The following is a 27,781-nucleotide window of genomic DNA, read 5'->3' as shown; positions in this document are numbered from 1 at the left end:
CTTAAGCAAGAGGAGATTGTTTGGCACCAAATGGGTCTGAGGAGGTCCCCTGTTTTGTGGTACTAGCAGTCGAACTCGGGGGTGTTTTGCCACTGAGCTCCATCCATCCTGGCCCTTTATATTTTTGAGACAAAGTCTGGCCTCTAACTTAGGATCCTCCTGCCCCAGCCTCCCCAGTTGCTGAGATCACAGGCGTTTGCCGCCGTGCGGGGCTCCAGGCAGGTTCTTGACTGACATGTTGAGGCACAAGCAGAGATTGATTGAAGGACAGCAAAGCAAAGGCAGACCCATCCAGAAGGCAGGGTGCAGACACCCCTCACCTCCCCGTGACAGTGACAATGACAGTCCAGGTGCAGCTCTCTGACCACACATAGGATTTTCCTGGGAAGAAAAGTATAAGTTTGCAGCAAGCTTCTGAGGAAATCAAATCCCGTGTCAGTGTTTGGGGTTCACATTGTTTCTTCCTGGGGGGCAGTCCAGCCTGAAGTCAGTGGTGGGCCGCGGGTGTAGGTCTCTGAGTCTGGTGACATTTAAGTTGACTCTGCCTTTGTTCCAGCTGATCTGGTATGACATGGGCTGGAGATTTTGGGGGGGTTTGTTAGTCTGCTTTTTTTGGGGGGGAGGTACGAGGGATTGAACCCAGGGGCGCTGAACCACCGAGCCATATCCCCAGCCCATTGAAAACAAAGGTATCGTGTCCATCTACAACTAAAAAAATTAAAAATAGAATGTATATACGTATATATTTTTTGTTTTTATATTGACATTTTTGTATTTATATACATATATACATATTTTAGAGACAAGGTCTCCCTAAGTTGTTTAGGGCCTCACTAAGTTGCTGAGGCTGGCTTGGAACTCGCGATCCTCTTGCCTCCGCCTCCCGAGCCGCTGGCATCGCGGGCGTGCCCACGGCACCTGGCAAGGGGCTGGCTATACTTAAGGAACAATCCTGTGGGGTGTCAGGAGGGCTGCGGGTGAGTGAGTCCATGAAGGGTGTCCCGTGAGGCACCGCCTGTGGGCTGCTTAAAAGATCCCCAGGGGCCCCTGGGTTCAGGAAGGAGTGGGTCCAGTGAGGAGGTTTTCTTCGGACCTGAAGAACTGGACTGAAATCAAGTTTTTAAATCTGCCAGTGAAAGGTTCTGAGTCAGCTGGCCTCAGGGTGCAGTGGCCACACGAGTTTGATTAGAAAGGTCCTGGGGGTCGAGGAAGGCAGGGGCTGGGCTCCAGCGTCCAGCAGGCTGCCCCATCAGGAGCCACGCAGCCTCTTCTGTGGTGACGGCCTCAGGCATCCGTCTTCCAGGGCACCTTGATGGGGCGGGTGGCCTCCTGTCCCTCTCTGGAGATGAGGCGATCTCTGCCCCAGGGTCCCCCTCTCTATGAAGGGGGCACGGCCCCTGTGTCCATGGGCCCTGCTGGGGACAGTCTGCCATGGTGACGTCCTCTAGCTCTCCAACCTTTTCCCCTCTTTTGCGTGGAGCCCTTGGATATCTCTGAGGGGCCGGGCCTGTGGCCAGGGCCACCCTGGGCTGGTTCTCCCGCCTGCTGTCCTGTCTCCAAGGTTTCATGGGGCCCTTATGTTTTTTGTTGAATGCCCCAAAGGTCAAATTTAAAAATTGGGTGACAGGGGACTGAGGACCCAGAGTTGGCTTTTGAAATTCTCTCCTCACATCTGCAGCGGGTGCCCAGGAGACTCCGTCCCTCCTGAGAACTTGGGTCCGTGTTCGTTCACTTCTTAAGGTTTCAGTCTAACTAAGACCCAGACAGGATTCCCATTGTCTCCCCGAGTCGCTCCCGGGCCTTGATCACCACTCACTGGTTTACTCACAGATCTTTCTCGTGCCTCCTACTAACGTGGGACCCTACGCCAGGCCTTGTAAGATCTGTGCTTTGAATGTAGAGATTTCAACTATTGAATATAGAATCCCAAGGGAGTTTACAGGGACAGACGTTGAATTTCCCATATTTTAACAGCTGAAAGAATTCCGAACCTGCAGGTGGAGATCAAAAGGAAAGAAAGAAAGACTATGGGATACTCAGACCCCCCCGGAGCTCCGGCACCCCAGTGCGGCCAGCCTCACCTGGCTGCTGCTGCCACCACGTAGCCGAGGACAGAGCCTTCCTCCTGGGGCAACACTTGCTCCCCGCGCCCCTGGAGATACCCCGAGTACTCAGGGGAAACGCGACCCCTCTGACTACCAGACACTCCAAAGCTTCTGAGTTCTGGTTCCCCAAATTAGGAAAACCAGAGCCGGTCCCCCCACACACACACCTTGCGTCTTTAAGTTCAAAGTCTAATCTCACCCAAGCGAGCCCTGAAACAAATTTCCTTAAAATAGAATAGAAATGACACAAAATCCTCACAAAGAATTCCTTGGGGCGGAGGTGGGCATGAGGCACACAACAAGATGAGCCTAAGGGGAACCGTCTGGTGCCAGGGAGGGGCAGCCACTGGGTCCTTGAACAAAGCCAACAGCGGGGTGTGTCCTTCAGAAATAATCAAACCCTGCAACTGGGCATTTTCCTTTGGGGCTGTGCCGCTGAGGCGTTTCAGAGTTTCACAACTTTACATCCCGGGGCTGGGCTAAGAGGAACGCAAGGGCAGTGGGAGACCTGGAGGGATGAAAATGCTAAAAATGAAAAGAGGCTGGGCGTATCCTTTAGGAGAGTTCACTCCCAGAGGCCGCAGGCAGAGTAGGGTGAAGCAGGAGCTCGGCTTGCACTGTGAGAAACAAAAAGCAGCAGGTTAGAAGCAGAAACTCTGCAGCATGAAATAGGAGAAAGAATGTAGCCGGGCAATCCCAGCAGCAAGGGAGGCTGAGGCAGGAGGTTCATGAGTTCAAGGCCAGCCTCAGCAACTTAGCTGAGGCCTTGTCCTACATAAAAAATAAAAAGGGCTGGGGATGTGGCTCCGTGGTTACTTGCCCCTGGGTTCAATCCCTGGTACAAAAAGGAAAGAGAGAAAGCATTCAGTTCAACTCACCACGGGTGGTTCCTCAGTGCCATCTGGATTGCCAAAGGAATGTCCCCGGATCTGTGAAGACCCTTCCCAGGGGAGCAGTGGGTCCTCAACTCCCCCAGGCAGGTTCTCGGCTTACACCACTGAAAAGACACGTGGAGACACACCAAGAGCGAGTCACAAGCAAAGATTTGTTTAAAAACAGCAAAGCAGACCCGGTGTGGCGGCATACACCTGTAATCCTACCAGTTTGGGAGGCTGAGGCAGGAGGATGGCGAGTTCAAAGTCAGTCTCAGCAACGGCAAGGTGCTCGGCAACTCGGTGAGACACTGTCTCTAAACAAAATGAAAATGGGGCAGGGGATGTGGCTCCAAGGTTAAGTGCCCGTGGGTTCAATCCCCAGTACCAAAAAAAATTTTTTTTTTAATTTAAGTAAAAATAAAACACAGCAAAGGTATACATACCCCAAAGCAGGGTGCAGAGACCCCTCATTCAGGGAAGAGAGCGATGTCCTAGGGCAGAGCTATCTATCTGACTATACGTAGGGTTTTCCTGGGAAGAAAAGTACGACTTTCCAGCAAGCTTCTGGGAACATTAAACCCCACATCAACCCTTTGATATTTGGGTTCAGAATGTTGCTTCCTGGTTGAGCAGTCCAGCCTGAAATCAGCTGTGGGCTCGCTGTGTAGGTCTTTGAATCTGGTGACATTTAAATGGACTCTGCTTTTGTTCTAGTTGATCTGGAACACTCGCACACACTGGAGACTTTGTTCATCTAACCAAAGGGCTGGGCATGCTCGGAGATCTGGGTCTCTAGTAAAGGTCTCTCTTTTGGGGGAGGGCAGGGGGAGTACCTGGGATTGAGCTCAGGGGCAGTGGACCACTGAACCACACCCCCAGCCCTATTTTGTATTTTGTTTAGATTCAGAGTCTCACTGAGTTGCTTAGTGTCTTGCTTTTGCCCAGGAGGCTGGCTTTGAACTCTCCATCCTCCTGCCTCAGCCTCCCAAGACGCTGGGATTACAGGCTTGGGCTTCTGTGCCAGGCACGGATATCTTTTGTCTCCCTGAAAGCCCAGTTACACGTGTTAGGAACCAGAGGGAAAGTCCTGGCAGATCCCCCAGGAAGATAAACTCAGTCTGGGAGAAAGGGCCCTAAGGGCCACAGGCAAGTTGAAACCTGAGATGCCTGAGTCACTGACCTGAGTCAGGCCCTGTGTGACCCTCCGCAGGAGAGCAGCATTCCACAGGCCCAGTTTGCAGATGGGGAGACTGAGGCAAGCCAGGAGCCCGGGCAGCGGGGATTTCCTGGGGTGGGGAGCACAACAGGGTTAGAAGCAGAACCCAAGTCCCCAGACCCCAGTGGGGCCTTCCTGGGGACCTGCACCCTCGACCATGCTGCTGGACCCTGACGGAAGTGACCCGTCCCTGCCCAGGAGCCAGCACTCCCTGGTGCTGGCCACTCTCCAGGTCAGGTGAGACTGGGCGAGCAGCTCCCAGGACCTGAGACCCCAACTCCTGGCTGGGCCAGGTGCCCTGCCCAGAGCTCCTCTGGTCCTGGGGCTGGGGCACCTCCTGAGGCCCCGTTCTGACGTGGCAGGGCGCATCTCTGGGAGAGGAGTGGAGCTGGGCTGGTCCAGCGGCCCCTCCCTAGGACTGAGGTTTGGGGGAGGCACACAGGAAAAAGTGAAGCTTCTGTGGTTGGGTTAGCAGGCGACACTGGCCTGGGGAGAGGGAAGGGGCTCTGGGTGCAGCCCCCTTCTCTGGGTCCCCACACAGAGGGCGGCCCTACACACACCCCTGTCCTCTGGTGCAAAAGTGGGGTGTGGGGGTGTGGGGGCTCGGCTGGGGAGGCCGGGAGGGGTGGGTGGTGCTGGCCTGGCCTCCAGATGTGACTCACTCCTCCTCGCATCTCCCTCCCTCTTCAGTGCTGACAGTTTAGAAGGGGGGTGGCCACACAGAGCAGGACCCCTTGACAACTCCCTGGCAAGCCCCTGGTGCCCCTCCCTTCACTGGGTCCCAAATGTGAGGTGACTGCCCGCAGGCCTCCTCAACTCTGCTGCGGAAACCTTCCCCATATCCCATGTCTAGTCTCAATACTCACCCTCCCTACAACTTTTGGTGGCTCCCCAGTACCCTAGGATGAAACTTGCCAAGCCCTTTACCTGGCCCACGAGCCCCTTCATGACGGGGTACAGTTGGCTTTCTTCCAGTCTCGCCCCCCACCTTCTCCTACATGCTCAGACGCTCCCTGTCCTCAGGCCAGTGTCCTGCGGGAAGGCCAGTCTTTCTTTGCCGCACTTTGAGACCCCCTGCCTCCCTTTCTCCATCCCACTCGCCTTAGAACCGCCGGGTTTCTTCATTAGCTTCTTGGGCAGATTCCGCCTAACCCCAACCATGGGCTCCTCGGGAGGGACAGGGACTAGGAGGGGCTCCTCTCTGTATCCTCTGAAGTCGGAGCAGGGACAGGCACACAGTAGGTGCTCAAGAGAATATCTGCTGTGCACGTGGGGAAGAGGAGGCTGGCTTCAGACAGGAGATGGGAGGGGCAGGGCTGCACAGAGTGGAGACCCCAACCCTCAGGGCCTGGCGCACCGCGGGCCACCTCCCAGGCCTGCGCTCCCGGGGGCAGCGACTCTCAGAGCCGCCCCCTCCGCCCAGGCAACCCGAGGTGCAGGCCTCAGCTGACAGCCTCAGCCCTGGCGCGGGGCCCAGCCTTTCTTTAGCTCAAAGTGAGCAGCGAGTGCGGCAGCTGCAGGCACCGCTTCCGGGGCTGGGGGGCGGGGACGGGTGGGGCCAGGGCCTCGTGGCCACGGGCCCTAGCCCTCCGCAGTGGCACTCAGCGGGAGCCGCGCCCTGGCCCTCCCAGGTCGCAGCCTCTCCTACCCCAGCTCTAGTTCCCTGGCGCATCCTGCGCCCCTCAGCCCTCCTCTCTGGGCGCCCCCTGTGCTCAGCTGCCGGCCTCAGGCCCCTTCCCGCCAACTTTTGGGTCTAGCTCATCCTCAAACTATTTTCCGTTGGCTCCCCCCAATCTCTGCCGCCGCATAAGTTTTTTTGGGATGGGGGGCGGATGAAGGATAGGAGGTGGAGTGGGACCCTGGGGGCGTGGCTAGGAAGGAGGGAGGGGAATCGCCACTCTGATTGGTCACCTCTGCTCCAGAATTGATTTAGAAATTCCATTGACCCCGCCTTGGTGGCCCCCATCCCAGTCCTGACTTGCAATTGGCTGAGCTTCCGGGGGCGGGACTCAGCGGGTCGGTCCAGTTAAAAGGGTGGGAGCGGCCGGGCCCATCTCTCGGAGGAGCCCTTTGACAGCCCAGCAGCAGACCCCGGGAACACCCTCTAGGCTTCACTATGGCTTGTGTGAGTGTGGGTCCCCCACCCCAAGGACTGGGGATAGCGGGGAGCAGATGACCAGGGGAGTGCAGGGCCATTCCGAAGCGGGGCTCTAGTCCCAGCTGTATGGCCTTGGGCAAGTGCCTTCTTTTCTTTGATCCTCAGTGGCCACATCTGTAAAATGGGGGTGGGCGCCTGGTCCCCCAGGGCCTTCTGTGGCTTAAGAATTTTCTGGTTGCTCCAGGGTGGGGCAGCGGAGTTGGTTCTGCCAAGGTCCCACATTCTGCGATTCTGCAGCTCAATTCTGCAGCTCGGAGAAGTGGGAGTTTGAAGGGTGTGGCCACAGTGGGGGGGCACTTTGGTCCAGGCCACTGTCCTTTCCCCCTCCTGCACTCCAGAGCCTCATGTCCCCTCCCCCGCTGCAGCTGTCTCCAGTCACTGCTCCAGGGCCAAGCCACCCTCTGCTCCAGAGCTCTAAAAAGTCTGCAGGAGCCAGGGGGCTGCTGGTGGAGGTCTCCCTGGCCGGGGGTGGGCTGGTTCCTCTGGGCTGACCAGGTGGGGGTGGGGAATCCCACTTGAAGGGGCTGGTGAGGGAGGGAAGGGGAGGCCGGAGTCTCCCTAGGCCCCTAGGGAAGGCTTCAAGTTTCTGGCAGAAGGAACCTCTTCACTCCAGTTAACTCCTGCCCACCGCCCTGGTGCCAGGGCTCATAGTGCCAGGCAGTGGCCTGCGTCCTGGTCAGTCTCCTTAACCCTGAACCATCCCGAGGGGCAGCCCTAATCTTTGGGGGTTCTCCCTCCTGCAGAAGGGCCTGGCCATAGTCCTCGGTGTCCTCTTTGGCCCCTGCACCTCTCTGCAGAGAGGAGCTTGACCCGGATGGGGGAGGTTGCTGTAGCCCCAGGCCATTTCTCCAGCAGAGGGACAGACCCCTCCAGTGTCACCTTGGGCAAGTGGCTGCAGCGCTGCCAGTGGCCTCTGCTAATTGAGGGGCGTTGAACCCCGCCTCCCAGGCTGCTCTGAACCAGGTCCGGCAGCCCAAGGGCAAGATCCAGAGCCCGTGGTGGGGAGCACCCCCATGTCTCAGAGTCCCTGTGGGGAGAGGGGCTTTCCCTGTAAGCACCTGTCCTGTCCCCCAGGCTTCCCGGTGGCCTGGTCAGAGGACACAGGGTGGGAAAGACCCCACTGCCACGCCCAGCCGCCCCAGGAAGCCACCTGTCCCTAACCCAGCGGGCGGGTCTTGTGTGCCACAGGGTCTGGTCGCCAGCAACCTGAACCTCAAACCCGGAGAGTGCCTCAGAGTGCGCGGCGAGGTGGCTCCCGACGCCAAGAGGTGAGGGGTGTGGGAGGTAGCGGGGATGGCGATGGCGGGGATGGCGCTCGGAGGCCAGGGTGGGGCGGCGGGGTGGGCGTGGCCGGCGGGAAGCCCGCTTCTCCAGCGGGTCCGCGGCCAGCTGCTGGCTGCGTTTCTGGGTGAGTCACTTCCTCCGCCGGGTCTGGCGCCCCCACCATCCTCGCCCCCTCCCCCTCCCAGCCTCTAAATTAAACCAGCTGCGGCCCCATCTTCTCCTTGGCTGGCCCCCTCCCTTTCCGACCCTGGGCAGAATCTGAGGCTGGGCCCTGGAGAAGGGGACAGGGGGGCGCCACCCACTCTCCCTTAGAGCCCCTCCTTCCCAGGGCTGCTCGTCCCTGGCCCACCCTTCTGTATCTTCAGTCCTTCATTCGCTCATCCAGGGCCCTTCCTCTCAGCAGCCTTATGACCTTGGCCCAGTCAACCAACCTCTCTGGGCCTCAGTTTCTTAATCAATAAACACGGGGGCAGGGGTGAGCTGGAGGAGGACAGAGGCTGGGTATATCAGTGAGGGCAGTGATTTCTTTGTAAGAGACACTCTTTTCACACTCATCGCTCCACGCAAAGAGCCATCTTTTCCTCTTTTTGCGTGATGCCGGGAATCAAACCCAGGGCCTCCCACGTGCTAAGTGCACACTCTGCCACGGAGCCACACCCCAGCCCCCAAATCCTCTGATCATTCACTCGGCAGTATATGCTGTGTCCCACTCAGTGCTAGGCAACAGGGATTCAGAAATGTACAAGACAGGACATTTGCCCCCCCAGAGGTCACCATCTGAAGAGGGTCCCTGAGCTTGACCAAAAAGGTTAGATCACGGGCTGGGGATACCACATGCACAAGGCCCTGGGTTCAATGCCCAGCACCACAAAAAAAAAAAAAAAAAAAGGTTAGATCTGCAAGAGTCTGGGGCCATCAGCACAGCAAAACCCTTAGAGATCTTTCTTCTGCAGCCCCCATTGCGCAAGCGAGCAAACTGAGACCCAGAGAGGGTCAGAGACTAGCTCAAGTCACACAGCAAGGCCAGACTAGAATATGGGTTTCTGGTCTGGTTGGATGAGTCTCCCAGCAAGGTGCAGTAGTGGTGTACCGGGTGACAGACTGGTCTGCTTTAGGGACTGACCAGAGGTGGCCTCAGCTGGCCAAGGTACCCTCAAGTCCACCTGTTCTTCCCTAGTTTCGTGCTGAACCTGGGCAAAGACAGCAACAACCTGTGTCTGCACTTCAACCCGCGCTTCAACGCCTTCGGGGACGCCAATACCATCGTGTGCAACAGCAAGGACGGCGGGGCCTGGGGGGCCGAGCACCGCGAGCCCGCCTTCCCCTTCCAGCCTGGGAGTGTCGTGGAGGTGGCTCTGGGGGGCAGGGCCCTGGGGGGGTGCTGGGTTTGGGGTCTCTAGACCTGGGCCCCACCCTGGGTCCCTCCCTCGCTGCCTGGTCACGGGGTCAGCATGGCCGGGTCCTGCTGCGGCCCGGCTCAAGTCCCTCTCCACCTCCAGGTGTGCTTCTCCTTTGACCAGACGGACCTGACCATCAAGCTGCCAGATGGACACGAGTTCAAGTTCCCCAACCGCCTCAACCTGGAGGCCATCAACTATGTGGCAGCGGACGGCGACTTCAAGATCAAGTGCATAGCCTTCGAGTGACACCAGCCGGCCCAAGGCCGCCAATAAAGGCAGCTGCCTCTGTTCCCCTGAGCCAGCCTCCTGTGTGTGTGTCCGGGGGTGAAAGGTCCCCTGCCTTCACCTCCTCCACGTGTACCGTCTCCCCCGGGCTCCCCAGACGGAGCAGAGCTCAGCCCACCCTTGAGGGCACCATGGAGGGCACTGAACCCACCTGGTGCCGGGTGGGATGGGAGAAGGTGGAGGAACAACAGCCCCCTCTCATTTACCTTCAGGAGCTCAAAGACGTGGAGTCAGCAGGTGCAGCAGCCCTCTGCCTGCAGCTCCAGCTTCTTAGGAGGATCACCTGGGCCCAGGGGTTTGGGGCCAACCTAGCAAACCGTCTTTATTGATTTGATTGTTGTGCAGTGCTGGGGCTTGAACCGGAGACTCCATTTAAGGGGATAAAAAAGATGCATGCTTATCATTCCAGCAACTTGGGAGGATGAGTCATTAGGATCACAAGTTCAAGGCTAGCCTCAGCAACTTGGTGAGACTCTGTCTCAAAAGGAAGAAGAGAGAAAGAAAAGACTTTGGAGGAAAAAAAAAAAAAACAACCTGGAGTTTTGAAGGAGGGGCTGCCAGCTGTGTGGTCTTGTGCATATTAATTGACCTCTCTGTGCCTGAGTTTATGTGTATAGAAAGGGAATATTACACACAGCCTATCCTAGGGTTGTTGTGAAGATTAAATGAGATGTCACATGAAGGAGGACAAATTCAGTGCGTGGCTCATGGCAAGTGCCCAGTGGGTGGTGGTTTTCCCTTCCTCCTCACTGCACTGCGTTTTGAGATGTCATGACTCCAGTTTAAAGGAGGAAATGGGCTCTGAATGCAAAAAGGAGCCCTGGTCCTGTGCCAGGCCCAGCTGAGGCTGAGCGGGCCCCATGCATCCGAGCTCTGGTGCCCCTTTGCTGGAGCAAGGACAACCAGGAGGCTAATCTGAAAGCCGCGGTCCCCTGGCCCCTATTGCCAGCCCCCATTTCTGTGCCCGGAGGAGCTGGGGAGGTAAGTGGACCCCTGCAAAGGTCCCAGAGGTAGAGGCCGGCTAATGTGAGGCCTCCTGCTGCCCACAGCTTCTTCCTTGGGGTACAGGAGAGTAGCGGTCACTCTGGGCTTGATGAGGCCTCTAGCTGGTCCTCCATGGTTTTAAAGAGGATGCCTCCTCACGAGCAGCCCGGCTGTTACCTGGTTGACAATGCTGACCTCAAACACCCGGTGCTCACGAGGGACCGGGGTCGGTGGCCCTGTCACCCCGCAAGCCCACCTGTGCCTTTTCCCTCCGTTTGTTGCTGGGCCACATTTTTCCAGGGGCCCTTCTACCCCCCTGGGAAGCAGCTGTGGGAACTCCGTCAACGTTCTGGAAGTCTCAAGTCAGAACGTCACCAGGCGCCCCCAACCCTGGGCACAGTCTCCTGAGTGCGGTGGCAGCTGCTTAGCCACTCCTGTGCTCCAGGACATCTGGCACCCGCTGGGCTGCCTCAGTGTTCTCACCCATATAATGGGGGTCACTGTGGATGGATGAGCTGCATCTTGGTGGGTTCCCTGGGACCTGGTGGCCCACCTCCAGAGAGGGCCAAAGAAGAGGCGGGTCCCATGAGCCACACCCAATCTCCACGCTCTCCTGGGGCTCCCAAGGGCGCCCTCTGCTGGACACCAGGGAAATGTCCCCTAGGCTGCCTCAAGTTGATTTTTTTCTTTTTGGTACAGGGATTGAACCCAGGGGCACTTAATCACCGAGCCCCATCCCCAGCCCATTTTTTTATATATATTTTATTTTAAGACAGGGTCTTGATAAGTTGTTCAAGGCCTGTAAGTTGGTGAGGCTGGCTTTGAACTAGAGATCCTCCTGCCTCAGCCTCCTGAGCCGCTGGGATGACAGGCGTGCTCCATGGCACCTGGCCTGTCTCAGGTCTTCGCAGTCTCCCAAACTGATTCTCCAACACTAGCCGAGCACGCACTCTGGACTGGGACTACAGTGTGCAGAGGAGATCCCTGGGGCCAAGAGGAGACCACTGAGCATGAAATCGGATAGACCTGTGTTTAAACCTCACTCCACTGCTATGTGTCCTTGGACCAGTTACTCAACATCTCTGAACCTCAGTTTCCTCATTTGTCAAATTAATACTAGGATCTTCCCTGTGAGGTGGTGGGGGTTAGCTGAGGTAAGGTATATAAATGTCTGGTGCCTGGGAGGATCACAAGTTTAAGGCCAGCCTTGGCAACTTAGGGAGACCCTGTCTCAGAAAATAAAAAGGGCTGGAGCCAGGCATGATGGCCCACACCTGTAATCCCAAAGGCTGGGAGGCTGAGGCAGGGGGATCTCTTGTTTAAGGCCAGCCTCAGCAACTTGGCGAGGCCCTAAACAACTTAGCTAGACCCTGCCTCAAAATCAAAAAAATAAAAAGGGCTGGGGATGCGGCTCAGTGGTTAAAGCAACCCTGGGTCCTGTCTCTGAGGGGAAGGCAGAGGGACCTGGGGGTGGGGGAGAGAAATGTATTGTGCCTGGAACCGACAGGGGCCCTGTAGATGTGATTCCCCTCACCCGCTTTAAGACTCAGGGTACCCCGAGAGCCTAAGAAATGGGGTCCAGAGAAATTAAGAAAAGCCCTGTTCTTAGACCCCTGGACATCACCTGCATCTCCTGCTCTTGCCTGTGATCTCAAGCAAGAGACTGCATCTCTCTGAGCCCGTTTCCTCCTCAGCAAAATGGGGATCATGCCCCCCAAGAAATGATGATGTGACCAGCTGATGTGACCAGCTGAGTAAGTGGCAGCTGCCACCGTGATTCTCCCTGCTCGTCTTATCCTCATTTCTATTCAGAGAACACGCCGTGTCCCGCTGCTCCTGGCACACAGGACATGATCGATAGATGCAAAAATAACTTTAAGTAGAAACCCAGCCAACAAGGGTGTGGGTGGTCCTTGTCTCCCTTCCTGGGACAAAGGGACCTGAGACTCCCTGGCAAGGGTCTGGAGCCAACCCAGGCGGCCGACTTCACTCTGCACTGGGTACATTCATGGATGTGGCCTCCCGAGCCCCATAGGACCTGTGGCTGGGGCTGGGCTGGGAGAGGGGTGACCCTGCAGAGCCTGCCACCTGGGTCCCAGGCCAGCAGCTGCCTCACTCATTCTCTGAGCCCGAGAAGAAGCCCTGGGAAGGTCGAGCTGCTCTGTGTCCAGGGCTGCGGGCAGTGGGCAGCTCTGATCCCATCGCTTATTGTGTGGCTTTGGCCAAGTCATTTTCCCTTTCGGAGCCTCTGCATTGTCCTCTGTAAAGCAGGGGCGACGGCTGCTCTGGGAACATGCCTCAGCCCGAAGTCCAAATGAATGACTATGGAGAGGGAAGGGGGCGAGAGAGGCAGCTTTCTGTTTATCAAGCCGGGCCTTCCCGCTTGATCTACAGCCACTCTGAGTGGGGGAGGGGGCATGTTGGCTACTGGGCCAATGTCCCTCAGACCAGTGGCCCAGAGAGCTGGACAAGGAGGCCAAGGAACCAGGTTCAAGTTCCAGCCTTGCCCCAGTCCCTTCTCTCAGAAATAAGTTTGCTTCTTCGTGTGCGCACAGTACACACTCACACCCCCTGCCCTATTTTATATTTTATTTTGAAACAGGATCTCACTGAGTTGCTTAGCGCCTCACTCTTGCTGAGGCTGGCTTTGAACCTGCGATCCTCCTGTCTCGGCTTCCGAAGCTGCTGGGATTACAGCCGGGCACCTCCACACCTGCAAGCCCTGCATGTGATCTAGTGCATGTCAGCTCCAGAAGCACTGTCCTACAATAAACCTACAAAGTCACGAAAGTTATCGCCATTTTAGAAATAGGGTGAATGAAACACAAGGAAGGCAACTGGTCCTGGGTCACAAGCCTGTAGGTGGGATACCAGACTACAAATCCAAGCAGTTTGGCTCTCATGGAAATCACCAACCATTTGGCATCAGACCTAAATTAGGACCAGAGAATTTTGGCCATTCACGAATAACTCCACGTTGAGCGCCCTCTAGCGGCAGTCACTGTCCGAGGCATGGGGTCTGGCAGGACCATAACCCGAATACAACCCACTGCGGGAGGAGACAGAACAGGAGGCCCCTTTAAAAGGCGGGGCCTGACGGGCGGAACGGCGGGTCCACTTTGCGAAGTGCACCCGGAAGGCCGCGAACGCTACACCCGGAAGTCTCTTAGGCGATATAGGAAGCTGTGCTGGTGGGAACCTCAGCATTATGGGTCGCAACAAGAAAAAGAAGCAGCGAGATGGCGACGACCGGCGTCCCCGGCTCGTTCTCAGCTTCGATGAAGAGAAGCGGCGGTGAGTGGCAGGGCGGGAGAGCGTCCCCCTCGGGCTACCCGGCGAGGCCTAGGTCAGGTCCGGGTCGCGCCCGCCCGCGTGGAGAGCTCTTCCGGCCCCGCCCCGGGGCGTGGCCAGACTGTCCTTCGGGCTCGGCTAGCTCCGCCCGTTGGGGTGGCACGCTCTCCCCCTGCTCGCCTAGAGCCGCAGCTCGGACCTCGGTAGTCCAGCTGGCTCCGCCGACCCTGCGCCCAGGAGGCGCTCAGCCGTCGCTGATGATGGATGAGCCAATGAAACGAGAGTGGCTTCTCTGCTTTCATTCACTCCCCAGACGCCTGTTGAGCTCCTGCAGTGCCCCAGGCCCAGCGCCCCGCTAGACAAATGGCACAGGGTGGCCACCCCGCGAAAAACCCAGTGCTGGGCGTCAGAACCAAACGGTTCTGACCTAAAGAGCAGCCGGCACTAGGAGATGTAAAAGGGCAGGGGTAGGGAGCGAAATGCCTGGGTCTCACCCGGAAACTCCGAGGGTAAATCAGCAGGTCCTAGGGTGGGGCCAGGGGCCTGGGGAAGTGGGTGTTGGTTCAGTGGAGAACTTCTGCAGATCTGGTGTTCCTGAAAGCCCTGCCGGAAGTGGCTCAATTCCCTGAGCGGTGATATTTGCCAGTATAAAAGGGGCCTCAGCCAGTTCTATGTGTCCACTATCAGCTCTTGTTTGAAGCTGAGAGTTCTGGAGAGTGTAGAGTGCAAAGAGGCAACATATCTCATATTTTGCTAAACTTAGACCGTCCAGCTCCGTGCGATGGCGCACACCTTTAACCCTATGGCTTGGGAGACTGAGGCCAGCCTCAGCAACCTGGTGAGGCCCTGTCTCAAAATAAAAAATAAAAAGTGCTGGGGATGAGGCTTAGTAGTAGAGCACCCCGGGTTCAATCCCTGCTACAAAAACAACAAACAAAAAAAAGAAAAACAGCTTACACAATCAGATGTTCCATAATGATGATTTGGTAGTGATGGCCCACGTAATGATGGTGTACCATGCCACCTCCATGTGTAGTAGACTATACTATTTAAGTTGGTGTAAATATACTTTGTGATATGTAAACAACAACACAATTACCTAGCAACTCATTTCTCAGACTGTGTTCTTATCATTAAATGGTGCATGACTGTACTCTGTGTGACCTGGGGCAAGTAACCTAGACTGTGTGCCTCCATGTCCCTCTCTGTTAATGGGGCTTGATCCCTACAGGTGAGGTGAGAGGAGGGTTGGTGGGTAGAGCCCTACACACATGGTGCAGCACTGGCTGTGCTCTCTTCCTAAGCCAGTTCTTTCCTTATCTCCTCCAAACTCTTCCTTCCTGTAGGGAGTACCTGACCGGCTTCCACAAGCGGAAAGTGGAGCGGAAGAAGGCAGCCATCGAGGAGATTAAGCAGCGGCTGAAGGAAGAGCAGAAGAAGCTCCGGGAGGAGGTGAAGGAAGGTGGATGGAGGGGGACTTACAGCCCCAGATGGCCCTGATAGAGACGGCCACAGGGAAGGTGGAGGGGTGTGGGGCAGGACAGGACTGAGAAGCCCTTTATACAGGGAGAGACTCTGGCCTGGGACTGGGGAAGGTGGAGGATGGAGTCTCCTCCTGACCTTGAACTATCAGCCGTGGTCCACATGCCCTGAGGTCAGCAGTGCCCCTGCTTAGACTGAAGGAGAGGCCATACTCACTGTGCCCTTCCCATGTGCCCTTAGCGCCACCAAGAATACTTGAAGATGCTGGCAGAGAGAGAGGAGGCGCTGGGTGAGTCCTCCTTGGGCTGACCTGGAGAACAACCAGGGAGGCTGGGCTTCTGGTGTTGGGGGGAGAGGGTGAAAACTGCACAGGTGACCTCCTTAGCTTCAGGGGTCTTGGTGATGACCTGGGCACCAGGGGTGGGCCTCACATATCTCTAAGCACAGTGGATCAGAGACCAGGAGGAGACCCAAACCTCATGGTAAACTGGGCCTGAGCAGAACCCAGTTTCCAAGGACTGGAGGAACTAGTTGGAGGGAGGGGCGGTGGCAGCTCTGGTATCACAGAGTTTGTGAATGGGGTCTGGCCTAGAGCAAGGAGGGAAGAGTGGGTAATTGATAACATCTGTCTGCAGGCCAGGCTCTGGGCCAGGGTGGAAGGGCCCCTGCAGTCCAGGCTTGGGAGGGAGGCTGCAGCTCGGTTGCTTGTTCTGGGGCTGAGGCCTGATCTGTGGCTGCCCTGCAGAGGAGGCAGATGAGCTAGACCGGCTTGTGACGGCAAAGACAGAGTCTGTGCAGTATGACCACCCCAACCACACAGTCACCGTGACCACCATCAGCGACCTGGACCTCTCTGGAGCCCGACTGCTCGGACTACCCCTGCCTGAGGTGGGTCCTGCCCTGGGGCATGCTCGTCATGGGGTTGCCGGATACTGCCCATGTCACAGGTATCGCAGTGCAAGGAGCTCTTGCGGTCTGGACCCTTTAGTCCCTGGCTGCGCCACTGGGCAGTAAAGGAACTGCAAGTTTCTTTCTTTTTTTTTTTTTGGTACCAGGGATTGAACCCAGGGGTGTTTTTTTTTTTTTTTTTTTTTTTTTTTTTAAAGAGAGAGAGTGAGAGAGGAGAGAGAGAGAATTTTTTAATATTTATTTTTTAGTTTTCGGCGGACACAACATCTTTGTTGGTATGTGGTGCTGAGGATCGAACCCGGGCCACACGCATGCCAGGCGAGCGCGCTACCGCTTGAGCCACATCCCCAGCCCCCAGGGGTGTTTATTTATTTATTTTTGTGTTGCTGGGGATTGAACTCAGGGCCTTGTGCATGCGAGGCAAGCACTCTACCAACTGAGCTATATCCCCCGCCCCCCAGGGGTGCTTTTTTATATTTTTATTTAGAGACAGGGTCTTGCTGAGTTGTTTAGGGATTCATAAGTTGTTGAGGCTGGCTTTGAACTTGCGATCCTCCTGCCTTAGCCCCCAAGCCACTGGGATTAGAGGTGTGGGCCACCGCAGCCAGCTTGGGCAAGTTTCTTTGACTTGCCTTCTTCCCTGTTTCCATCCATAAACTGGAAGCTGCTCATGATAGCATTTGCCATGTGGCATTGCTCTGAAGATAAAAGTGGTGACTCCAGCCAGGTGTGGTGTGGCACTCACCTGTAATCCCAGCAGCTCTGGGGGCTGAGGCAGGAAATCCATCAGTTTGAGGACAGCCTCAGCCACTTAAACCCTGTTTTAAAAAATGAAAAGGGGAGAGTGGGGTTGTGGCTCAGCAGTAGAGCACTCGCCTAGCACTTGCGAGGCACTGGTTCGATCGTCAGCACCACATATAAATAAATAAATAAAATAAAGGTATTGTGTCCAACTACAAATATAAATAAATAAATAAATATGTGTATATATATATATATATATATATATATATATATACACACACACACACACACACATACATACATACACACACACACACACTTTTTCTTTTTTTAAGTTAAAAAAAAAAAAAAGGATACATCTTTGTGGTGACCCAGGGTTCAATCCTCAAAAGGGGATGAATCCAATCCATGTGAATCGCTTGGTACCTTGCCTGCCCAGCAATGAGTGCTCAGTCAAAGATTGCTGTTTGTTGTGATTGTTCCCCTGGTGTGATAAGCAACAGTAACACGGCACATCTGTGTACACTGAGCATGAGTTTTCAACCTGTGGGTTGTGAATCATCAGAAGTTCACAGCATTAAAAAGAGGGGCAGGGGGCTGGTATTGTAGCTGAACGGTAGAGCGCTCGCCTAGCATGTGTGAGGCCCTGGGTTTGATCCTCAGTACCACATAAAAATAAATGAAATAAAGGTATTGTCTCCAACTATAAATAAAAAACAAATATTAAAGAAAAAGAGGGCTGGGGATGTGGCCCAAGTGGTAGCGCTCGCCTGGCATGCGTGCGGCCCGGGTTCGATCCTCAGCACCACATACCAACAAAGATGTTGTGTCCGCCGATAACTAGAAAATAAATATTAAAAATTCTCTCTCTCTCTCTCTCTCTGTCTCTCCTCTCTCACTCTCTCTTTAAAAAAAAAAAAAAGAGGGACTAAGGAGGTAGCTTAGTGGTAAAGTGCTTGCTCAGCATGCACGGGGCCCTGGCTTCCATCCCCAGCACGGCAAAAATAATGAAAAGAAAAGAATATAATTGATACGGGTAGCGGGCACACCTGTAATCCTGCAGCTCAGGGGGCTGAGCCTGGAAGATCACAAGTTCAAGGCCAGCCTTGGCAATTTAACAAGGCCCTAAACAACTTAGTGAGACTCTGTCTGAAAGGAAAAAATAAAAAGGGGGCTGGGAATGTGGCTCAGTGGTTAAATGCCTCTAGGTTCAACCCCTGGTACCAAAAAAATAAAAATAAAAAAGAATGTAATTGAAAATAGCAGAAAGCTTCCTCGTGAGTACATGTAACCTTGTTTCATGAAACACCACTTGCAATCACAGTTGCATCTGCCTGGTTCGCCTCAGGATTTATTATGTGCAGTTGTCCCTCTGCGGCTAAGGAGGATTGGTTCCAGGACTTCCGATTCCAAGATCTGCCTGTGTCTGTGTCCCTTGAATAAAATAGTCTCTAGATGGCTCGTGATGTCTAATACCAGCCCGGTGAAAGGTGCATAGTTCACTGTGTTGTTTACCGAAAAAAGTCAGACCAGAAAAAAGTCTGTCGTGTTCAACACAGAAGCAATAATTTTTTTCCCAAATATTTTCAGTTGAGTGTGAACCTGGGTATAGAGACCCACCTGCGTCCCATGGTGGCAGCGTCCTGCCCGAAGCCACCGCCTTGTGTTGTCCGTAAGGATCTCGCTCTCATCTGCCACTGTGCTGGCCCCTGTGTGAGATCTGATGCAGGGACCAGTCCTGTCACCTGTTTGCTCACTTTTTATTCATGAGTGTTCGACTGTCGTGTAAGCTACAAGCTGAGGCAGGGAGGACTTTGAAATAGGGCTGTCCCCTGTGTGATCTTGGTTTTCGGGTGGATGTGGGCCATCTGGCCAAGGCCTTCTCTGGCCTGGCTCCACGCCTGTTCGGCAGCAGGCCATGCCCACCACTGGACATGCTCACTTAGGGTGTCCAGCCTGGTCCCTATCCATCCACTCCCCTTTTTTTGTGTTTTGTGGTGCTGGGCATTGAACCCCGGCCCTCATGCACGGGAGGCGAGCTCTCTACCAACTGAGCTGCGTCCCCAGCCCCATCCACTTTCTGTGACAGTTCTTCTCCTGTGCTTTTCTAGCCAGGTGCTGGGGACGGGTCCAAGGAGGAGATGTCGTCTGTGGAGAAACCAACCAGAGCCTTACCCAGGAAGTCCAAAGACCCCCTGCTGTCTCAGCGGTGAGCCCTGGCTTGTCACCATGCCTGTGGAGATACCTCCTGCTGGCCTGTGGGGGGAAGCTAGGGCGCCAGGTGTGGGACTGCAGATGCTCTGGAGTCAGGAAAGGTCAACCTTGGGGTGAATTTGGGGCCTGTCCCCCCTGGCTGGATGATGGTGTGCCCCCAGCCCAGCCCTTGCCCCCCCCACCCTATTCCCAGGGCCCACTGAGGCCGGGCCTCACCCCTCCACCCTCCACAGGATCTCCTCCCTCACAGCGTCGCTGCATGCCCACAGCCGGAAAAAGGTCAAGAGGAAACGTCCCCGACGGGCACAGGACTCCACCAAGAAGCCCCCGAGTGCCACCCGCACCAGCAAGACCCAGCGCCGCCGGCTGACAGGCAAATCCCGGCATAACGGGGAGTGACCCCTGAGAGCCCAGCAGTGCCAGCCTGGGCTGCAGGTCCTGTCCTGCCTCAGCTTGGCCATCCTGTAACCTGCGCACTGAGGTGGTGGCTCCACAGCCAAACTTGAGGGCTCTCAGGCCTGGGACTGTCCTTGTCCAAGGACCACTCTGGGGCCTGAACCCCGGAAGGAGCAGGCAGCTGAGAGCTGGCCCCAGCAGGGGACTTCAGAACCAGGTCAGGCATCTTCCCAAATGTACCCCTGTCTGGAACTCATCAGATTTTTGAAACTCCAAATGTGTGCCTTGTGGTTTGGTCAGGAAAGGCCAATCTTGGGTGAATTTGGGGCCTGTGCCCCCTGGCTGGATGCTGGTGTGCCCTCAGCCCTTGCCCCTCCACCCTATTCCCAGGGCACTTGTCTCCACGTCCCAAGGGCTGGCGTCTGGGGTGGTGGAAATGGCTGGGGCGGGGGCCCATCCTCATTTTCCGGCATCTCTCCCTGAGGGTGTGCTAAGGTTGTGTTAGCTCTGGGTCCCTCTTGCATGTCCATGGCAAAGTCCAGAGTCCACCTGCTGCTCTGGGTGGCTGGACAGTGGCAGGCCCTGCCCTCCTCTCAGACTTCCCCAGGCCTCATCAGGCTCCTCAGCTGGAGCTGAGGTGATGGAGAACCCAGATCTGGGACCACTTCAGGCTGCCAGCAGCTCCCAGGGCCCAACAAAGGAGCATTCATTGATCCTTGATCCTCGGCTTTTTCTTTCTTTCATTTTGTTTGTTTGTATGTATGTTTGGGTGGGGCTGGGCTGGAACCCAGGGATCCCAGTGCTAGGTAGCTGTACCGCTGAGCCCCACCCCAGCGTCCTCAGTTGTTAAAGAAAGTACATCCCAACCAGCATGGTGCTCCCAACCAGCACGGTGCGGGCCCCTCCAGAGCTGACCCACCCGGGCCATCGCCCAGGGCTGCCACTTCATATTCTTTCCAGAGAGAGCTACGCTGTGGCTTCAGAAGGCAGCTGTGCTCCCTCTTGGCGCAGCGTGAGTCCTGGCAGGATAAGTCGTATTCCCAGCTCCCAGGAAAGCCCGCGGGCTAGTGTGGGAGATGGTGCAGGGCAGCGCCTGGGGGGCCACAGGCTTCACCTCAGAACATGGGAGGGAATCAAGGATGGGTCTCCCCCAACTCCACTGGGGGTGCCAGGAGCAGCTGTACCCTTCTGGCAGGCAGGCTCAGGAGCCATGGCTCAAGCCATTCCTAGGGAACCTGGCCTCCCTCCTTGGCCACCAGAACCCACCCAGGGGTGTCTAATGACAGCTAGTTCACGTCTGAAGGCCACGCCCAGGCATGGGATCAGGCTCCTGGCTGGAAGGCCTCAGGCTCCTTCCTGCCTTCCTCCTGTGCCTGGGGTGGGGTGACTCCTCTTGGCTGCTTCCCTGCTGCGCAGATGCACCTGTTTCCAGGCCCTCCAGGGGGTTCTGGTACTCGGCCCAGAGTGGGGGTGGGTCTCACCCTGCAGACCACCGTGGGCAGCTTTATAGAAGATGACAAAACACCTCCCTCAGGGCCAAAGCAAGACCACCTGCTTGAGCCACTTGGCCACACTGGACACTTCAGGGTGTGTCTTCTGTCGCTGTCTCAGCTGAGACATCACAGGTCCGGACTCCAGGCCCTGCCCATCACACAGTTTTCCTTGTCTACAAGTGTTAAGTCCCGACCTGCCCCTCCCATGTGTGCCAAGGTGTTTCCAGCCAGCCAGAAAATTGAGTGACAGTGGTTTAGCTAACCTGGGATCAGGGACCACAGAGTTGAAACTCCCTTCCTGTTGTCCTCCATCCTGGGGGACGACTTGGGCCTCTAGGAGTTTCAAGATGGGTGAAGCCAGGCACGGTGGTGCACACCTGTAATCGCAGCAACTCAGGAGGCTGAGGCAGAGGATAGCAAGTTTGAGACCAGCCTGGGAAATTAGCAAGATCCTGTCTCAAAATAAAAGGGCTGGAGATGCAGCTCCGTGCTGGAGCACTGAGACCCTGGGTCCAATCCTCAGGGCTGAAGGAAAAAAAGGTTCCACCTGGGCCTGTGGTACATGCTGTAACCCCATCCACTCCGGAGCGGGAGGATCTCATGTTTGAGGCTTGGGCAGTTTAGCAAGACTCTGTCCCAAGAAAAAATAGAAAAAGAGCTAGGGATGTAGCTCGGTGGTAATATCCTTAGATTCAACCCCAGAACCACACACACAATAATAATAATAATAAATAAAATTTAAAAGGGTTTTAGCTGTATGTATCAAACAAAACTAAGAAACAACTAATTCTCTAGTTGGCAGACATAGGAGGTTACCAGCTTGGAGCTGGGAAGGTTGGCGTTTAGTTGTTTGTTTTTGTGGTACTGGGGATTGAACCCAGGGATTCTCTACCAGTGTTTTAGTTTTTATGCCATTCTTAACACATGGCTTCTGCCTCATAGTCCAAGATGGCTGCTTGAGCTGCAGCCATCAAATCTGCATTTCAGCTGGCAGGATGAAGGAGAAGGTAAGAAGGATATGACTCTACTTTTAAGAACTCTCAACACTTGGGTTTTGTTGGCCAGGCGGAAGGCAAAGGCCTGGGTGCAGGGGTGGGTAGGGTGGAGGAAGGAAGTCCTGGCTGCAAAAGAGGCTGGGGACTTTGGCCTTTCCTGGGAAACCAAATACGGGATGAATATCGGGGATTACAAGTAGGCCCTTGCCGCAGTCTGGCTGGGCACAAAATCACGAGCCACTCATAGCCTTGTAGATTCAAACAGCAATTCTTTATTCCCGAACTCTCACCGGCACTCTACATGCATGTTCTGGGAAAAATCCATCCTCCACCATACCAAATACGGACCAAATACCCTCTGAATCCCGGGAGAACTCAATGGGAACTCAAGGAGCAGGCGCCTGAGGCAGCAGGATATGCCCTATTCCCAGCAGGGTCCACCACCCTAAACCCGGATCCGCCCTAATCCCTGAGCAAGGTCACCTTTCAAATCAAAACTCTCAAACATTGATGCAATGTCACTGCAAATGACCTGGGTCCAAGGCAAGCCCATTTCCACAATGGAGAGTCCTCCCGCTAAGCAACACTGGGTAGGCTGACAAGGAAATTGCCATGCGTCATTCCTACTTGGTTATGGCTCTCAACAGGCCCTAATCTTCATCATGTGGATTAGGTCCCAACTTCCTTAATAAGACTCCTATAGCAAAGAATTAAAACCAAGAACCAATAAATGGGACGAATCAAACTAAAAACTTTTTTCTCAGCAAAAGAAACAATCTGTGAGGTGAACAGAAAGCCTACCTACATCCTGGGAGCAAATCTTTACCCCTCACACATCAGATATAAAGAACTCAAAAAGCTAAGGGCAAAAAAAAAAAAAAAAAAAAAAAAAACCAAACCAAATAACCCCGTCAACAAATAGACCTGAACAGCCACTTCTCAGAAGAGGATATACAATCAATCTGCAAATATATGAAAAAATGCTCATCATCTCTAGCAATCAGAGAAATGCAAATCCAAACTACTGTAAGATATCATCTCACTCCAGTCAGAATGACAGCTATTATGAAGACAATAAGTGTTGGCGAGGATGTGGGGGAAAAGGTACACTCATACATTGCTGGTGGGACTGCAAATTGGTGCAGCCAATATGGAAAGTAGTACGGAGATTCCTTGGAAGACTGGGAATGGAACCACCATTTGACCCAGCTATCCCACTCCTCGGACTATACCCAAAGGTCTTAAAAACAGCATACTACAGGGACACAGCCACATCAATGTTTATAGCAGCACAATTCACCATAGCTAAACTGTAGAGCCAACCTAGATGCCCTTCAGTGGATGAATGGATAAAAAAAAAAAATGTGGCATATATCCACAATGGAATATTACTCAGCAATAAAAGAGAATAAAATCATGGCATTTGCAGGTAAATGGATAGCGTTGGAGAGGATAATGCTAAGTGAAGTTAGCTAATCCCAAAAGAACAAATGCCGAGTGTTTTCTCTGATATAAGGAGGCTGACTCATAGTGGGGTAGGGAGGGAGAACATGGGAGGAATAGATGAATTCTAGATAGGGCAGAGGAGGGGGGCAGGGAGGAGGCAGGGGATTAGCAAGGATGGTGGAATGTGATGGACATCATCATCCAAAGTACATGTAGGAAGACTCCAATTGAGTGTCAACCTACTTCATATACTAACAGAAATATGAAAATTTGTGGTATATAGGTAATAAGAATTGTAATGCAAAAAAAAAGTACATGTAAAAAAAAAAGGAAATTGGGGATTACAGGGGGTGGCACCCTCCTGTGATCCTAGCAATATGGGAGACTGAAGAAGGAGAATCACAAGTTCAAGGCCAGCCTTGGCAATTTAGTGAGAACTTGTCTCAAAAAATAGAAGTGGGATGCAGCTCAGTGGTAGAGCAGAAGAGCACCCTTGGGTTCAGTCCCCAGTACAAAAGTAAATAAAATTGAGGATTATGCTACTAATAGGAGAAGAGGTGTTGGTTGGCAACCAGAAGATTCTACCCCCAAAGCCAAATGTACAAGGCTGTGATGGGGATCTGCAGACATTACCCTCCCTCAGGTCCCTCTCGGGCAGGCCCTGCTCTGGGACAGCGAGGAGCGATGGCCGTGGTTCCTGGGAGTTTGGCTCAGTCCACTAAGGGAAGGAATCTCTTCTAGCAGGTTCTTTTGAGGTGGCCTGAGCACCCTGTGGGCAAGGTGAGGTCAGGAGCTGGAAGAGAGGGTCCCTGTGTCAGGGTGACCTCGGCCTCTGTCCCCTCCAGGGTTCCCAACTTCAAGGTGCTGACCTTCCTTTGGCTGTGCGGGCAGGTGCTCTGGCTCACCCAGGTTGCTGCCTGCTTGGAGATAGGCAGTCCGGGAGCCCTCTTCCTAGGAGCCCTCAGATGATACAGACTGCTCGCAGCCTTGGTCCCAGCCCTGCTCACCCTCCCTGCCTCTGGGCCACCGCCTCCAAGAAGCCTTCCCTGTCCCTATGATAAAATGGGAACAAGGCTGTTCTCCCTGTGCCCTGGACAGCATGGGCATCAGCATGCCCATGTATAGCAAGAGAGAGGCTTTGCAAGGGGAGGGCTGCTGTCACTGGATTGCTAAAAGCCCTTCTCTGCACCAGAGAAGCAGATTGAGCCTTTGTTTGCCGACTGTCCTGATAACTGACAAAGGGGCTCCGTAAATATTTAATAAATGACTTGTCCTCATTGCCGCCTTGAGTTGGCTCTAGGTTTTGCTTGCGGGTGGGGGCAGAGAGCCGCGGCCACACCCTGTGCTTCAAACTCAACCCAAGCACCCTAGGCTCAGAGGAGGCAAGTCCCGTTCTTCAAGATCACCAGCCAGGAAGCACAAGGGGGAGATGAGCACTTCCTGAGGGGGGTCTCTCTAGCCTCTGCTGCTTGGAGTAAGAGGGACCAGGCAGGAAGCTTGTGGCCCTTGTTAAGTGGGTGTGTTTTACCCAGTTCCATGCTGGGCCAGGATGACCCCTTCAGGATTCCGTTTCTCTCACTGATCAGGAGGCCCCTCACCTTGGAAGGAGTCACGTTTGATTCTTATCTCCTCTCCCCTGTACCCTCCGTGGCCTAGCATGTTCCAGTCACAGGCGAAGGTCTGATGAATCAGCAAATGAAGATGATCTGTGGTGACTCACAGGGGTGTTAGGCCTGGCTCTGCCACTTACTAACCGTGTGATACTGGCAAGTTAGTTAACTTCTCTGATCTTCAGTGGCTGTGGAATGGGGACCTTAGCCCTTAGTCCTTCAGGTGAATATTGGCTGGAAGCCATCCATGACCCATATGTGAACTGAGCCATGTGCATGGACTAAAGCAATCTGGAAGCCATTAGGAGGAAAGCTTGGTGTTGGGAATTCCCAGTAGCAACCCGGCTGGTTTGAGAACGCCCGGTTCATGGGACTTCCTACCCAGCTCCACTGCAAGTTCAGCACAGCATCAGAGATGGGGTGACCTGCTGGAGCCACACAGCCTCTTGGAGGTGGGTGTGGCTTGCCAAAATGCCAATCAACCTGTTTACTGCAAGACCCTGCCACATGGAGAAGCAAGCACCAAACCCCACCCTTCCTCCCACTGAAACCTTGTCCAGGCTCCTCTTCTTATATCTAATATCTGGTTCCATCTCTATTTCTTACTAATTATTTCCGACTTTTATGCCCAGGTGGCTCACACCTCCTGATCAGGAACCTACCCTGGAGGGGTGCTGGTTACCCTACAATAACTATTGCGGTAGAATTGATTTTGGATAGTGGGATTGAATCCACTAAGCCACATCCCCAAACCCCCTTTTTAAATATTTGTTTTAGTTGTTGATGGACACAATACCTTTATTTTATGTTTTCATTTTTATGTGGTGCCGAGGATCAAACTCAGTGCCTCACGCATGCTAGGCAAGCGCTCTAGTGCTGAGCCACAGTCCAGGACCCCCTACCCATTTTTTAATATTTTATTTAGAGACCAGGTCTCCCTGAGTTGCTTATGTCCTCACTAAATTGATGAGGCTGGCTTTGACCTCAATATCCTCCTGCCTAAGCCTCCCAAGCCACTGGGATTACAAGCATACACCACCACACCCAGCCAGAGAATATTTTTAAAAGGTAGAAAGGAGACAAAAGAAAGAAAAAGGACATTATATCTCTAATCTGAAGGACTTGTTCCAAAATTCGTACCTTTTATCCCCAAGCTAGTTCTCTCTCCCAGTCCTGTCACTCCCACATTTCTGGAAAATCTACAAATCTTCACGATGGTCTTTTACTTGTGTATTTATTCCTGTACTGAGGATTGAACCAGGGGTGCTTTGTCACTGAACTACATTCCCAGCCCTTTATTTTTAAGTTTTGAGACAGGATCTCACTAAGTTGCTGAATCTGGCCTTGAACTTGTAAGTAGTGGGATTGTAGGTGTGAAGTTGTAAGGGTCCAGCGAAGCGTTGGAGAAAGAGACCACCAAGAGACCACTCATGCAATTGGCAGAAGGGGATTTATTGAATCAGCATGCTGGGGCTCCGTGCCCACTCAAGAAAGGAGAGCAGCCCAGAGCCCCTGGCAGGGGTTGAGCAGTGCTTAAGTACACTTTTTGGGGAGGGTGGGGGCTTTGCATACATCACAGTCTCTTTTAACAAATCACCATACACCTCGGGAAAATCAAACAATAATTCTTAGACTTGATTAGTACATTCATTGGCGGGAACAGGCTGGGCAGGGGTGATTGGTCACTTCTAAGCGGGGTACACATTCAAACTGATTGGTTTTGGGGCCTGGATGCCTATGTGCCGGGCTACATAGAGCCCTAAGTTATTAAACAACCAAATGACCAGTAGGGCATTGTCTTAACTGCCTCAGGAGTTTAACCCAGGCTTTGCAGTTTAGAAGCAGGTTTACAATGCCTGGTCCTTTACATTTTAACTTTAGGCTTTTCGACTTAGAAACGTTACCCTTTCAAAGTCACTGGGAATTTATTCACTTTTGAAAATTTCCCTGTGCACTATTAATTATCCACAGATATAGGTATTTTTAGAATAGATTGAGAAAAAAGAGAAACAAAACTTGCAATTGGGGCACTTTCCCAGTGTTATCTATTGATCAGATAGTGGAGAAGATGCCAACCTAAGAGTCCTGAAAGTGCCAGACTGCCACCAACAGTCTTGTCATCACCAGGCTGATGTACCCATGAATCTTCCCACTACACCCATCGCCAGGTTTCCTTTAAAAGAAGAGCCTAAGATCCCAAAAGCACACATTGCTCTCCACCCACACATTCCCAAATTCTCTGTTGAACATGAATTCCTTGCTTTCCTAAGTAACTTTCTGTACCTTCATATCTGACACTTGACAACTCTTTTCAGTCACTATGTCAAGGACAACATCCTTCACTGAGGTCCCCTTCTCCAGGACCTCCTTGGACTCCCTTGGTAGGTGACACTGTCTTCTTGAATGTCAGGGCATGGTGCAGGAGCCTGTATGCAGACAGTACAGATCAAAGGTCAGCGTCAAAGTGGGGAGGGCCTGAGCTCCAGTTGGTGGAAATGTGGAGTGGAGGTTGAAGCCTTCCTGCAGGGATGTTTGGTGGTCCCCAGGCCACAACTGCAATGCTGTGTTAGTTCTGTGCATCTGTTTGGTATTTACTGGGTGCCTATTCTGATACACTTCAGTTTTTTTTTTGTGTGTGTGTGTGTGTGTTTTGTTTGTTTGTTTGTTTTGGTTTGTTTGTTTGTTTGTTTTGTTAGACGAGGGATGGGGGGTGGAGGAGGTGGTACCAGGGATTGAACTCAGGGGCACTCAACCACTGAGCCACATTCCCAACCCTATTTTATTTAGAGACAGGAGGGTCTCGCTGAGTTGCTTAGTGCCTTGCTTTTGCTGAAGCTGGCTTTGAACTCCCGATCCTCCTGCCTCAGCCTCCAGAGCCACGTGCAAACTGTTTG

General features: G+C 53.9%; 2 protein-coding genes and 1 long non-coding RNA gene across 4 annotated transcripts; 2 read left to right on the top strand and 1 right to left on the bottom strand.

The window, feature by feature from the left end:
• Window positions 1–709: 709 nt before the first annotated feature.
• On the bottom strand, window positions 710–5,165 carry LOC113197712 (uncharacterized). The gene is made up of 6 exons (XR_003302739.2): window positions 5,124–5,165; window positions 4,161–4,266; window positions 3,424–3,511; window positions 3,194–3,294; window positions 2,984–3,102; window positions 710–1,991 (listed from the first exon to the last, which is right to left on the bottom strand). It is a non-coding gene; the product is annotated as an uncharacterized LOC113197712 (long non-coding RNA).
• Window positions 5,166–6,212: 1,047 nt separating this feature from the next.
• Window positions 6,213–9,335, top strand: Lgals1 (galectin 1). Its single transcript, XM_026410183.2, has 4 exons — window positions 6,213–6,321; window positions 7,543–7,622; window positions 8,816–8,987; window positions 9,138–9,335. The coding sequence occupies exons 1-4, from the start codon at window positions 6,313–6,315 to the stop codon at window positions 9,282–9,284; spliced, it is 408 nt and encodes a 135-aa protein (XP_026265968.1). The 5' UTR covers window positions 6,213–6,312; the 3' UTR covers window positions 9,285–9,335.
• Window positions 9,336–12,935: 3,600 nt separating this feature from the next.
• Window positions 12,936–20,038, top strand: Nol12 (nucleolar protein 12). Of its 2 annotated transcripts, none has more exons than XM_026410160.2 (6): window positions 12,936–13,601; window positions 14,945–15,050; window positions 15,321–15,369; window positions 15,826–15,968; window positions 18,845–18,942; window positions 19,181–20,038. In XM_026410160.2, the coding sequence occupies exons 1-6, from the start codon at window positions 13,516–13,518 to the stop codon at window positions 19,344–19,346; spliced, it is 648 nt and encodes a 215-aa protein (XP_026265945.1). In that variant the 5' UTR covers window positions 12,936–13,515; the 3' UTR covers window positions 19,347–20,038. The 2 variants fall into 2 exon arrangements, with proteins under 2 accessions (XP_026265945.1, XP_077654813.1); XM_077798687.1 differs by lacking the exon at window positions 12,936–13,601 and adding an exon at window positions 13,804–14,107.
• The last annotated feature ends 7,743 nt before the right edge of the window (window positions 20,039–27,781 follow it).

The sequence above is a fragment of the Urocitellus parryii genome, chromosome 5, assembly GCF_045843805.1.
Source record: "Urocitellus parryii isolate mUroPar1 chromosome 5, mUroPar1.hap1, whole genome shotgun sequence".
Lineage (NCBI taxonomy): Eukaryota > Metazoa > Chordata > Mammalia > Rodentia > Sciuridae > Urocitellus > Urocitellus parryii.
The sequence above is the reverse complement of the archived record's forward strand: the minus strand, read 5'-3'. Positions and strand labels throughout refer to the sequence as shown.